Source organism: Polistes canadensis, unplaced genomic scaffold (assembly GCF_001313835.1).
Source record: "Polistes canadensis isolate GaletaPanama2010 unplaced genomic scaffold, ASM131383v1 scaffold_166, whole genome shotgun sequence".
Lineage (NCBI taxonomy): Eukaryota > Metazoa > Arthropoda > Insecta > Hymenoptera > Vespidae > Polistes > Polistes canadensis.
In genome coordinates, this window is record NW_014569713.1 from 95,140 (window position 1) to 110,136 (window position 14,997).

A 14,997-nucleotide genomic window follows, 5' to 3' on the forward strand; every position below is an offset into this window, starting at 1 on the left:
AGTACCTTTTTTTGTTGACTAAATATTATGATTGAAATTTCCATCATCATGCAAAGAAGGGTTAAAATGCGAATTTTGTTATCATTCAGAAGAAGACAAAAGAAAAATAATAATAATAATAGTAACAAAAAGAAAAATGTATAAAATATAATATAAGCTTAAATTCGAATTTTTTATAGTTCGAATCGAAAACTATCGATAAATGTGCGTTTGTTTTATCGATTGTTCGTGATTTAAAGCATAATGACAATTTATCGTAGGTAATAAAGTGGTTGATTAGGGAAAATCTCGTATTAATATGTGTCACGCATACGAAAATTAACAAGAAACGTAGAGTGAATAGTAATTACCTGGCCTGGTTCGTCGACCCTTAGCATTAAAGTTCTGCGGTCGCTTCCACGATCATTCTCTACGATAACAGTATATAGTCTTTGATCCTCTTTAATCGTACTGGTAAGTTCCAAAATCGCTACGTAACAGTCTGCGGATGCTAGTGGTTCTAAATCCAAAGCACGATAACGAGATTCTAAAACGTCTCCTGTGGATACAACGAATCACATCAATGACAAATCAAATTTATGATTAAGATCAATCATTGAAATAAACTTTTCCGAACAGGTCTGGATAAAATACACTTAATAGGAATATGTGAGATATTTCTTTTTGCAAAAATTGCAAAATTATTAATAATTCAATTATAATATAATAACATACACAAATGTATTTATATATCTTAGAATTGATTGACTCATTTGATTTTTTAGTTTGTATTTAATATCATGCGACTTATACATCATAATATCGAATGTTTTTTTTTTTGTAACACTCAGTATATCCATTTGTTTAATAATCTAAATCTTTCAATCATTGTTTTCAGTACTGTTCGGTTGCGAGAATATATCTTACGGATAAATTTATTGTTAATAAAAAGCATATTAAATTTTGAACGTAAAAAAAATAATAAAAAAGAAGAATATTGTTAAATAAAATATTTATAATATTATTTAAATGGTAGGAAAAAAATGGATATACGTAGAGATACGTGTAGCGAGTGTAAAAAGTATTCGTACAGTAGCAATGAATATGAATAAACATTATTTGTAGAATTTGATTTATTACGAGAAATATTGTAACAAAGAATCTGTACATGGATATTCTTAGAAATCTTTAAAAATTAGTTTAATAACATTTTTATTCAGGCTGAATGATTTTTTACTTTTGTTACGAGAATAATCGATATTAAAATTAAAAATATCTCTTAAAATAATTAATTTTTCGCCATAAGTTGTAAAAAATAGATAATTCCATTAAAAAAAAAAAATCAAAGTAGACTTCACGAATCCACCTACGAGAAAAAAAAAAGCAAATATCAGATAATGTGGCCCTCGTTAAATTATACAACTTTTGTCTAACAAATTTCGTTTAACCATCTCAACAGTTTCGAACATATTTAAGTGGATCGATTTAAATATGGACACCCTTTATTAATTGTAGTTCTACAAACAAAATTTGTTTTCTATAATTCACTTGCTACGCGATACCCGGTACGAATACTTTTTTTCAAATTAAACTGTAGATAAAAAAAAAAAAACACAAGAAAAGGAAAGAAAAAAAAAAGAAAGAAGAAAATAAACGAACGTACGTATCGAATATTTTTCGGAATAATATTTGAAAAGGGGATAGAAAAAAAGGTTGTCTAACCGGCGTAGAGTCTGATGCTGCCCCATTCCCATACAACAAGACGTGGTTTTGGATTTGAACAGAGTCTGATCTCTAATCTTGCCGAACTGCCTTCCGTAGCTGCTACAACCAACTTTTCCGTCATCGTTGGCTTCACCACCTATCGACAAAATCGAATCCTAAAAACGTACTTTTCAAATTCTCGATACACCGTTTGAAATTTCGATTACTTGTTAATCAAGTGGAAGGAAGGAAGGAAGGAAGGAAGGAAGGAAAGGGGGAATACGTTATTCGAATTTTTCTTCAAATATTTATATACGATAAGTTATACGTTACCCTTGTACGACATGTGAATAAAAACGATCATGTTTAAGATAATTTACGAAATAATTTATAAATATTTTGCTTCCTAAATTTTAGAATAATTATTATTACTCTGTTATTAAGATTATTATTTTTCCTATCAATATCAATTTTGTGATCAGTTTCTTCTTTTTGTATTCATTAATAAACATCTTCTCTTGGATTTTTTGGTAAGACGCGTTTGGGTATTAGAAAAATGAAAATATATATCAAATCTAAGGATAATAGAAATGGTTGGGTGGTGGTTGGGAGAGAATTGAAATAAATTCAAATGAAATATCGGTTTATATATAACGCCCTCCCCTTTCCCTCTCCCCGCAGTTTAAATGTTATCGTCGCAACTTACCGATTGGATATTAAACCAAGCGAAAATGGTTAGTAGCTTTGCTTAACCAGTGACCCGTATAAAGTTGACTGCGTGCGAATGAGAGAGAACGTGTCCGTCGTTCGAAGTTCAATTTCGAAATAAAAATTATAGAGAAATAACTATTTTAATCTTAATTTAATATTTATTTTTTTCTTCCCCAACCCCTCCCGCCCCCCACGCCCCCGCTCACTCTTTTTTTTTTTAATCTATCGTTCGAAAATCTCGATGTTATTGTTCGATTGGATAGATAATTAATTTAATTGAAACAAAATAAAAAAAGAAAAATTATCTCGTGCTAGATGAACTTTATTTTCTTTTTTTGTTAATACAAGATGTAAGACACGCGTTGATCGGTGGATTATGGGATATAATGATTTTCTAATATACTTTGAGAAAGTATATAATCATGACCGAAAATGAGAATCAATAGTTTTCCCTTAAGGTTAGGGGAATCGGTCAAATTCAAAAATTAAATTATTTCTATTCTTAGATTATTATACTCGTTCGTATAATTCTGCGTAAGGGAATATATCTTACCCTAGGTGCACCGACCACTTGCAAAAACACGGGGTCGCTTTTAACCTCCCTGACGTGTCCATTGATCTTGTTCGATGCTAGACATATGTACTGGCCTTGTTGCTCGTAAGTCACGTTCGTGAGGATCAATCTTTGCCCGGTCCCGCATTCCACTGGCATTCGATTGTCGGGAAAGATTTGAGCCCATCTAAAATCGTAAATAGGAATATATATACGTGTTAACGTGAAAGATCGAAATTGGATAATGTCAAGAATTTACACGGTTAAAGTTAACATATACCAAATGCGTCTGTGAAAGATCGAATATTTCATTTTATTCTTATATACATTAATATTTCGGATATATATCAAACGACCATGTGAATTTTGACGTTATCCAATTTCGGTCTTTCACGGTAACACACGCACACACACACACACACATATACTATATATATATACAGGTAACTCTTTTATAACACGTTAGATAGGTTCCTAGAAAATGTCGTGTTATATGAGACCCAAAGTTCATTATTCCTTCGTGTCATTATTTTAAGAGATAATTTAATTTTAAAATAAGTTAAGCAACCATTGTGTTATAGAATGCTGTAAAAATGCAAAGGTGTATCAAGATTTTCGCATATTTTTTGAATCATGTTAGATCGAAACCGTGTTATAGTATGCCATGTTATAATAGAATTCTTTCAATTTATGAATCGTTTTATAGGATTCCATATTACAATAGAAATTACAGGAGGAATTCTGTCCTCTTACATCTATTAACTTCTAGAGTTATCTGTATATATGAAATATCGATTTAATCAATACCAGCTTAACTTTCCGTTCATTTTATTTTTGAAGTTATACTTCTTTCAGCGCGTTTGAGAAAGTGAATTTAGATTCGACCAAAAAATCGACACCACGAAGTTGTCGATATTTAAAATGCGCGGGCAAACCAATTTCAAATTTACTGCATGAAGTAATTCGTAAATAAATAAATTAGATTGTATATATTAATTAAAATGTAAATGTGAGAATTTGGTCAAACAAAACAGAAATTAAAAAAAAGATTAGACCAACACAAAAATGATTGTAAACCTCTAAATATGAACAAAACCAATACCACAGCGTTAGCTGAACACCATTTTAAAACAGGACATACTTTTAAATTTGRYGCAGCAACTAYCCTAGATTTAGAGGAAAACTGGTAYAAAAGAAATATTAGCGAAACATATCACATATGTAATAATAATACGGTAAATTATAGAACAGACACAAACAACTTAAATCACATCTATAACGGAATATTTAAATTTTAAACATAATAAATAATAAAGGACACCTTACACTGATGATATCTAGGCTAACAAACACTAGTCTAGATTGAAACAGTTTTGTTGAGGCTTTTAAATAATAACGACCAAACTAACGAAGTTTTAGATGTATTGTGTTTTAGAATATTATAAAAAGAAATGTATGTTGAAATTAAATAAAAAAGACGCTGAACTTTGATGATTAAGGTAATATGTAATAAATTATATTGTATAAAACGCATGTATCGTAATGAGAAATGTAAGAAAATAAATTTTCCAGTTGCTGAAGAAGTCCCAATAAAGGGACGAAACGTCCAACTTAATCAAATTAAGTTCTACTTCTTTTCATGTCCAAGTTCCCTGTGATATTTTATCATTAAAAATTAATTAAAACCTTTATCAATGGTATATAATATCTTCACTTTATTTTATCATATTATCGTTTTTTCGACAAATGTAGAGTATTATATTAGTACGCGAGATAATTGAAGTTATTGAGGTTAGGTTCGTTTTGGTACGCTAAAGAAGAAGTATAACTTCTTACGTGCGTACATAAATACACACGCCAGTTTTTTATTTATTTTATATTTATTCTCATCATTTCAAAGGGAACATTTAGAAGAATTTAATGCAAGGATAAACGAATCAGTTATTTTCTCACCTGTATTCAGCCGGTGGCATTGCGTCGGCGTGACACTCGAACGATGCACCGGAGTAAAGCAGGGCCGTAGTCAACAATTCTGGTCCGACCGAGCTGATCGTTGGCGGATCTGCATCCAAAGTGATCGATCCTTTGATATCTTATTCATGAGAAACCGAGGAAACGAACGTACCGCACCCTCTCGAGCGTGTACCGTGCGTTGCCACAGCAAAGCGGTTTACACCGTTTGCTTCGGAGTTAGCGTTTGCGTTTCCGTTTGACCACTGGGAACGATCGGAGCTGGGAGGTGGGAGGTTGATGTATGAGGGGCTGGGAGATGAAGAGTAAAAAGAAATTTTCAAAGTTCACGTAACATAACGGGACTCCATTAAGTATTATTTCTCGGTCAGATATAAATGATTTAAAACGGGTTATAAATTTGTAGAAAATATAAGAAAAATGTAACGGAGGGATGGGGGTAAGAAAAACAACCGCGAAGAAAGGGGATTATGATGGGAAGGTGGGTAATTCAGTTGGTTCTACTTCTCGTTTATAAAGCACAATAAGCTCTTTCCTTTATGTAAGAAAATGGCCAACATTATTTACTTTCGAAGGTTATAAGCGTGCCTGCGAACCACTCAAGAAGGAGCATCTTCCTCACGAGGAGTCGAGAAAGATGGTGCGTTATCGCGTAAAAGCGAAGCTGGGAACGAACATAAGCGACGGGATTTGTATGTGTATGTGTGTGTATATATGTACGAGTACAGTATTGTTGATTAAGCTTTGCCATTAATAACGGACCCGAAGAAGTACGCTCGGGATCGATGAGCCTAGTCGTTTCTCATTTTTCATTGTTTTTCTTTTTTTTTTTTTTTTTTTTTTTTTTTTGAACACTCAGTTCTATGTACTTTTATTCGAGGGCTGGGGGCCTGGAGGGGGGCGGGTGGGAATAAAGACCAAAAAAAAAAAGATATCGGAATTACGTGCTCACAATTTACGGACACTTGCACCATGACCGGACTACTTTCCCCCTCGGTGTTGGTTGCCTCGCAGATGTATTCAGCCGCGTGATTTCTGTAAACTGGCGAGAACAATAATGTTTCCCCTATGCTTGCTATATCGGTGACACCGAGTGTCTTCGTGCGCCTCCAAATTATCGATGCTGGTGGATTAGCATCGGCCAAACACCTTATTTCCAATTTATCTCGTCCTTCTTCCAATTGACCACGCGGTACACCCACAACTCTTGTTTCCGGTGCATCTGAAACGAAACGTACCAAATTTCATTACTTTAAGAGTATACTATTACGTATATCTTTATTACCCCGTTTTTATTTTACATTACATTACATTACATTACAATCATAAACGAGAAAGGAAACTAAATTATAAGAATGGGTGGGTGGGAGGGGAGGGGGAGGGCGTAGAAAAGTGTATAATTAATCAAGCACGAACCGTGTTTCTTGTTCTACGAAGCGTGGTGCAACACAGTACGGTTGTTACTTACGGTAGAATTATTTTTTATTAACCAAATGGTTAACAACCAGCAACCCCCTCTCACCATCCCTAGCCCAACCCCTCGAGGAAGAAAATCGTAAAAGTTTTGCATACGCTTACGCAACCGGTTTTATTGAATTAATTATATCCCATTAAAATAATCGCAACGGATATTTAGCGAACGGTATTTCGCTAATATTGATATTGTTAATTCGAGATCGTGTACCATCATCCCGTTTATTATTTCACCGTTATAATTCGAAATAATCATTAACAATGGGGGAGGGGGAGTGGGTGGGTGGCTGGCTGTGGGTAGGGGAAATTATTTTAGATAGATCACGTAATTCGTTTAAACATGTGAGATATTTTATCGAATCGTAATACATATTTTGATATTATCTTTATCAAAGATAATGACAATATAGATGATACATAGTTTTAACTTAACTATTATGCTCGTATAATAAATAGGATAGGAAATGTAATGTTTCATAAGATGGATAGCAGATAAATTAAGGAAGAAAAAGTGTGAGAGAGGAGAATGGTGTGAGGGGGAGGTTGAGTTGAGTTCAGTTGAGTGGGGTGAGTTTGGGTTGGAAGGTTAGTAGCGTGTTAGTTATTTTTAATGATGAATTTAATAACAATGGTTCTTTTTTAGTTATTATTATTATTATTATTATTATCATCGAAAAGAAAATAATTTTGTAAAGGAATAATATTCCGAACGATATTCCCGTTTAACGATTTCTTCAATAGATAGAGATATTAATTAATACGAAGAGACAGGAACGAACGAACGAACGAACGAACGAGCATTGAAGGTTTTCCTTTCTACTTTAGTCAACCTAGTATTCCAGAATACTAGGATAGATACTTTAATGGATACAAAGCCGATATAGAACGAGATCGGTCTCTATTATTCGCAGTAACAATTACGATTTCCTAGTAGCGGTCAGGCGTACAAGCTAACGAAACTTTTGACCGAGTTTTGAAGTAACCTCACCGTCCTAGATTACACACTACGACGAATTCATCAGATTTTAGACCTCAAATCTGAAATAAAAGATTACCCCCCCCCCCCCGTCACCCTCACTCCTTTTTTGTTTCTTGTTTTACCTTTAAAATTCGTCTAATTGTAAGTAAGTTTGAAAACTAGACAATTAATATTATGATATTGTTAACATCTAGATTTACGAATGTCTCGTTTCATTATTTTTTTTAATGATTTACAAACATTGTTTGAATGAAGGGTTCAGCAGTAGGAAAGGAATTATTAATATTCACGTATATTTTACGTTACGACATTAAAAAATCAACGCATATATATTTTTAAATAAATAATATTTAAGTTTTATAAACAAAAGGTGAAATAAAAATGGTAGTGGAATGGTGGTGGGGGTGGAAGAGATCGAGGAGAAAATAAAAAAACGTAAAGATACAAAAATCGAATCACGATTTTCGTTTGGATGCGCATACCTACCACGCAGCTGTTCATTTCACGTAACAATGATTTCGAAATACGCGCGAACGGTCACCCGCTGACCCATTCACAATTTCTGCTGCATTCTCCCACCCCCAACCTCTCTCACCCTTTCTTTCTCTCTCTCTCTTTCTCTCTATTATCGTAGTCATGGTTCATAAACGTATTCTCGTATATTGGTTACCGTGCGTTCGTTCGAGAGTTAGGGTACGCGTCAAATGCGTATTACTAATTTCCTTTGACCCAAATTTATGCCTTCTCTTGAAATAAGATACATTTTTTTTGTAACCGTTTATAATTATTCATTATTTCGTAAAATTGCATTTTACTTGATAGATTAAAATTAAACGAAAAAAACAAAATACAAAACAAAACAGAGGAAATAAAGATAAATCCGAATTGCATACAAAATGTATTTGTACATTATGTAAATGCAAAAAAAAAGAAAGAAAAGGGGTAAAAATAATAAAAATTAATATATATGAGTTTCAAAGGGAAAATTGAAGACAGTTAATAAATTTTGATGAACAAATTTATTTGATCTTGTTGAACGTTTYGTCCCTTACTGGGGACTTCCTCAGCAACTCGATCAAAAAAAATTTTCCCTTTGAAACTCATATATATTAATATACTGTTGGGACAAGAATATTGATTATTAATTTTATAAAAATTAATTTGCTTTATTTTCGAAGCAAAAGGTTAATAAACGGGGGAAAGGAAAAATTCATTTCAAAACCCGTTTGCGTTATTTCACAACATTGTTTCGTTAACGAAGCTATCGATCGAATTTTGAACAAATCTTTTATTCAATCGCAATGTTACTCCTACGTGAAATCACGGAAAACTAAATTGCTATATTACCATATCGGCTCGATTCGAAAGTTTACTAAAGAACTCTACTGCGAAATAGAAAAAAAAAAAACAGGAGGTGTGAAAAGTTGTTGTTCAAAGTTTTTCATTTCAGCTGCGTACTTCAAAACTGCACTCTCAGCAACATATGTCAAGGGTTTTTCTTTTGTGCTGACCAGGGACAGGAAAAGATGATGATAAGCCATTCCAGTGATTTTTCCCTTAACCGGAGCTTTCCAAAAGTGGAACTTTTAGAATCGTTTGTTTTTCTTTCTTTTTTTTTTTGTTAGCTTTTAAATCAAAACTACGACAAATATTTTCTTTTACTTTTACTTATTCTTATTATTCCTTTCGTAAAATTGATGAGCATTCAGTTGTTTTTATTTCAAACAACGGTACAAAATCTTTCCGTTTCGTTCGGCGTATAAGAAAAATCCACATCGAATAAATTCACGGATACGCGTTAGTAGTAGTAGTAGTAGGTTGAAGGTAACGTCGAAGACGTTATTTAAATGAAAACGAATAAATGAATAATCGATCGTTTCCTTTAACTATGTAGAAAAGCGAATAAAATTTATCCCGATACTATCTGTCTCCTTTCCCTTCCTTTCCTTTCCCTTCCTTTTCTCTACACTACGCTATACTCCTCAACCCCCTTTTTTTCCACGTTGAATTTCAATTCCGATTTCCACATTGATTAATCAAACGAATACCAGTTACGATATTTCTAAAGACGCGTAAAAGTTTATCTGATATTCTCGATGAGCTTAAATATCAAAGGAATAATATGAAACATTAAATGGCCCCTCGAATCATCCCCCCGCCCCATTTACGGGGAGAAAGAGTTTAAAATAAGAAGAAAAAGAAAAAGAAGAAGAAGAAGAAATAATAAGACAAAACAAAAAAAGAAACCGAAAAAAAAGAAACGCGGTTTGAAATCATATTGGGAATTTAAATCGGAGAAACGTCACATTCCCTTTTGTTAACTTGTTCTTCCACCAATGAGATCCGAAGATTCCCCTTGCCACCCCCCACCCACCCACCTTTTTTTTGCCGGATTAATCGCAGTTCACGGTATTATTGCTTTTTCTCTCGATAGGAGAAAAGCGCCCATCATTTTTACGGTTATTCGTTTCGTGTATACTATTATTGGAATACGTACATATGTTGTATATACATATATATATGAATATTATATATATATATGTGTTGTAAGTTAGTCATCTATACAGTTACGGTGTAAAGTCGTTTGAAACCATCGACAAAGAACGACTAGCCGGAATACGCGCGAACGAACACCCGTTGACCCATTCGAATCGGTTGCATCCTTTCCCGTTCCTTTTCTCTCGCGTTTTTAACCTTTTTTTTTTTTTTACCTTTTTCCTCCCCATCTCCCTTCCACCCCTCGCCCTCTCGTTTTCCCTCCAACTCTGACACCCGCTCGGTGAGCAGCTGAAATGACTTTGTGGGTGACGAGAGATGTGACACATACATATTAACACCCACACACACACACACATACACACGTATACGGAAAGAGTCGGAGAGATTCACGCGCGCGTACGCGCACACCCACACACACACACACACACACACCCGTTTGTTGAATTCTCGATCGAAGTACCATCGGCACGGAATATATCTGTGCTTTGAGGCAAACTTTTCAATTTGCTCGGAAAAGTCCCACTCGGCTAATGCTCGTAATCAATATACCAACGTATCTGGCCTTCCAATCCCTACCCCTTCCTCCCCCACACCGACCCTTCACACGTAACTATACATTTTACCTAACTATATATATATATAGTGTATACTCTCTCTCTCTAGGTCGAAATAAAAGTGCGAGTTTTATATGCGTTAGCTCGAGAATTATTCACGTGTCCAGTTCCTGTCGAAACTTTTGATTTGACTTTTTTCTTTTTTTTTCTCTTTTTATATTTTTTTTCTTTCCTCCGGTGTGGTGTGTGTCTTTTTTGACCCCTCCCCCATCCCCATTTGTTTCTTTTTCTTTTTTTATCTACAGCCGCATAGAGAAATATGTCGAATAGCGAAATGGTGGGAGGAGGAGGAGGAGGAGAAGGTAGGAGGCAGTGGGGAGGATTGCATTCACGCGATTGATAGACTGCGAAAGGGATGAAATTAAACGAACCGCCTGGCTTAATCTTTTTCGTTCCCATGCGAAGTAATCAGAGATCGCTTAATTTCTTTTTTTTCTTTTTTTTTTTTGGCTGTTTTTTTCTTCTTTTTTTTTTATTATTATTACAAAAGAAAACGGTTCGAATTCGGTTCGAAGTTAGAGAAATTTGTGAACGGGGTAGAGGTCGTCCTCGTCCTCGTCCTCGTCGTCGTCGTCTAAAACGAATTAATAGCGGCTCGATTGTTCGACTTTTCGCATTGGAATCAATTCCGACCGATTAGTCGGCGAGAAAAAGAGAACAACCTTCTTCCCTCCTCCTCCCCCCCCCCGACCCCTGGCCCCTGCTCCTGCCCCTGTAGCCCCTCCGATTCCGATGACGCGGCTGAAATTCGCGTGCTATGCGCCGCGTACTTTTATGAGAGAGAGAATAGAAAGGGGTGGGGGGCGATGGGATGGGATGGGATGGGTGGTAGGTTGAAAAATAGGGGAACCAAAAAAAAGTAAAAAGGAAGAAACGAAACGAAACGAAAAGGAAAAGGAAAAGGAAAAGAAGAGAGAATATTTTTGTCGTTGCGCGTGGCACCAGAATTTCAAGCTCCATTATATGTATTATAATACCAATAAGAGAGAAAAAACACGAGAGAGAGAGAGAGAGAGAGAGAGAGAGAGAGAGAGAGAGAGAGAGAGAGAGAGTATGAAAGAAAGAGGAAAAAGAGAGTAAGAGAAACAGAGGAGCAAGAAAACTTGACTCGTTCGTGTCGTACCGACGATGAGAGAGAGAGAGAAAGAGAGAGAGAAAGAGAGAGAGAGAGAGAGAGAGAGAAAAAACGAAGCTCTCTACTGGCAGCATTACTTTTTCTTCCTTTTCCTTCTTCTTGTTCTTTCTTTTTTTTTTTTTCTTATTCCTCCGTTATGAATTCTCTACGGTTAACCTCGGTCGTATGGGAAAGAAAAAAAGAAAAAATAAAAAGAAAAATTGAAAAAAAAAAAGAAAAGGGCCGGAGAAAAAGAGGGAACAGATAAAAAGGGCGAACTTAATTTCGCGGCGCTGACCGAACTTTCCCCTACCACCATAACCACCACCAGCACCACCACTCCCTTCAACCAACCAACCAACCAACCAACTGGGTGGTGCACGTTATTTCTAAGTAAGATTTCAGCGCATTTAAAACAAACGCAGCCAAGCAAGAGTGCGCGTACGGATTACTAAAAAATCCCTACGCGAAAAATGAATATTCCTTTGACTACTGGGTTTTATGGTCTAGGGTTAGATTTTCTTCCGAATTGAATTTCGCGAATCTGCTTGAGAGAATTATTACAGCCTTTTCGAGGAATCCTTTTTTTTACGTGGATATACCGACGAATTTCTTTTTTTTTTTTTTCATTTTTTTTTTCTCTACGTTCATTCGCAATCATTTTTTTTTCATTTTTGGAAGTTATACTTCTTTTGGCGCATTTTTGGAAAGTGAAGTTAGATGCGATCGAAAAATCGACACCACGAAGTTATTCGATATTTACGATGCGCGCGCAAATTGAAGTTATATTTGAGGTTATGGAGGTTATATTCGTTTTGGTACGCTAAAGAAGTATAACTTATTACGTGCGTATATAATTAAACATACCAGTTTTTTTTTTGTTTCGTTTGAGCGAAAGAAAAGATAGAAAATGCAAAATAATAAAACGTTTCTTCCTCTCTCTCTTTCTCTCTCTCTCTCTCTCGTCTGTCGCGCGGAAAAAATTGCATTCCATTTACGTATTGTATTTTTTTTCTTTTTATTCGTTTTATTTTTTAAAACGTAATCTTCTTTATTATCGCGTCGCTGATATTCAAAGAGAGAGAGAGAGAGAGAGAGAGAGAGAGAAAGAGAGAATGAGAGAATTGACATTTTATGAACCCCAATGCAACAAAGACCACTCGATAACGAGAAATAACGAAAGTGGGCGGTGACAAATATTCATCGTATCGACGTAAATTCGATTTCTCTTTTGTTTTTTACCGGAATATACACATTGACGCGTATATTTAACACTCCTCGTCATATATACAACGACGAATCTAAAGATTAATTATATTCTCGATGACGATAACACGATTATTATTCTTCTATTTTCCCCCTCTCGCGTGATATTTGAAAAAGAAGTCGAGGAAAATTCTAGTTCGGAAAATATAAAGAAGAAGAAAGAGAAGAAAAAAAGAAAAAAACAAAAAAACAAGGTATGTCGGGTTAATCCGACGACGATCTCTCTCGTTTTCTTCTTTCGTTTTCTTTCGTTTAACGAGATTAACCCGTTTTCGCTTTATCCATTTACCAACGAATCCAAGCATTGTGTCCTCGTATACGTTTTCCCGTGACACACATACACACACACACACACACACACACATCAGCCCCCCGCTCCCTTGTCCCCCCCCCAGTAACTCTTCTGATTTCCCTTTCCCCGTCATGGCAAACCCTGTTGATGTGATTTACGATTATACTGAAATTTACATCCATTCCTTGGAGACGTAAAGCAACAGGGCCCACGTTTTACGCTTCAGCGATTGTGAAATCTGACTGCTCTGCTCCACTCTGGCTGACGTTAATGCATTTGGGGCCATTTCGAACGTTACAACGTGGATCAACAACGTTAATGCGAAGAGAATTGTTGGCCCACCTTATACGAGCAATTCGATAAACAAACAAGAAAAAGAAAGAGACAATCATCAGACCCATTTCGCTAGACGTTTATTTTAAATTAACCCCCTTTAGTGTTATTACTGTAATTGCATTTATTGTAGTAAGAATCCATTCGTTATCTTTATTTTAACGAGTCATAATTAACGAGATTATGGTAAACGATATAACAGGTTGGATCTAATTATTGTTGGAAAAAGTTATTCGGAATATAATTTAGTTTTAGTTTAAAACTAATTTTACGTTCGAACACGTTTATCAACGATACTTACATAACTTTTACACTAAATTTTACAATCATTTTTTACGTTCTAGTAAAAGATATTTCTGTGACGCGAGTTAATTAATAACTTCTTGTAGGAGGTTTTTTTTTACACTGAAATATATAAACAATAAATAATATACAATATACAAAATCAAAATGTCATATATACTTTTTCTTCATTTATATTTGCTATTAAATATTACATCGTTCGATTATAAGTTCGTTTGAATTTGGGCCTAATGAGAAACTTCAATTCGTTTTAATTCGAATTCTATAAATACAATGAAATCTTCATTTGTTTATTATCGATATAAGACAACAATTACTTTCCTTATCTAATATATTATAATCAAATAAATAATTTATATTAATACATACATATATATTTTTTTCAATATAAAAATAATGATTTAAAGTATACCCACATGTGAACATTTGACATAGAAATAAACAAAAATTAATTTCCTAACGATTTAATATAATCAAATATAAATAATTTATTAATAAATACATATATATTTTTTTCAATATAAAAATAATGATTTAAAGTATACTCACATGTGAACATTTGACACATAGAAATAAACAAAAATTAATTTCCTAACGATTTAATATAATCAAATATAAATAATTTATTAATACATACATATATATTTTTTTCTATATAAAAATAATGATTTAAAGTATACTCACATGTGAACATTTGACACATAGAAATAAACAAAAAATAATTTCCTAACGATTTAATATAATCAAATATAAATAATTTCTTAATATACATCTAAATAAAAATAATGATTTAAAATATACTCACATTTGACATCAAACCTCACTTCGGTGTTTGATGACATGGTGGGATTGGCATAAGCAGGATGAATGGCGACACATCGGATGGCCGCACCATAACGTGACCTCTCTGCCAAAATCTCGCAAACACTGTAGGTCTCCCAAGTACGAGGATTATCTAGTTCAGTCGAGTTTACCTGAGGCCTAAGCGTCCTGATCTCCGTTTCTCCGACGTACCTGCGCGCATTTTCCACAAACCCCCCCAAAATTTGCATTTCCAATGACGTTCTGTAACAACACTGAGGGAGAGTGCGATCCCACCACCATCTCTCTTTCTCTCTCTTTGTCTCTGTTTCTCTCTTTCCCTTTCTTTTTTCCTCTCTCTCTCTCTCTCTCTCTATATATATATATATATATATATATATATAT

General features: G+C 34.4%; 1 protein-coding gene across 2 annotated transcripts in view; it reads right to left on the bottom strand.

Annotated features, from left to right (window-relative positions):
* LOC106789153 (hemicentin-1) overlaps positions 1-14,997 on the bottom strand; it is a 151,240-nt gene that overhangs the window by 5,996 nt on the left and 130,247 nt on the right. For both annotated transcript variants that reach the window (XM_014753118.1, XM_014753119.1), the window contains exons 5-10: positions 14,597-14,805; positions 5,871-6,140; positions 4,901-5,009; positions 2,948-3,134; positions 1,702-1,840; positions 351-538 (exon numbers count right to left, since the gene is read on the bottom strand). In XM_014753118.1, the coding sequence (XP_014608604.1) occupies positions 351-538; positions 1,702-1,840; positions 2,948-3,134; positions 4,901-5,009; positions 5,871-6,140; positions 14,597-14,805 (1,102 nt within the window). The remainder of the gene's footprint in view (positions 1-350; positions 539-1,701; positions 1,841-2,947; positions 3,135-4,900; positions 5,010-5,870; positions 6,141-14,596; positions 14,806-14,997) is intronic.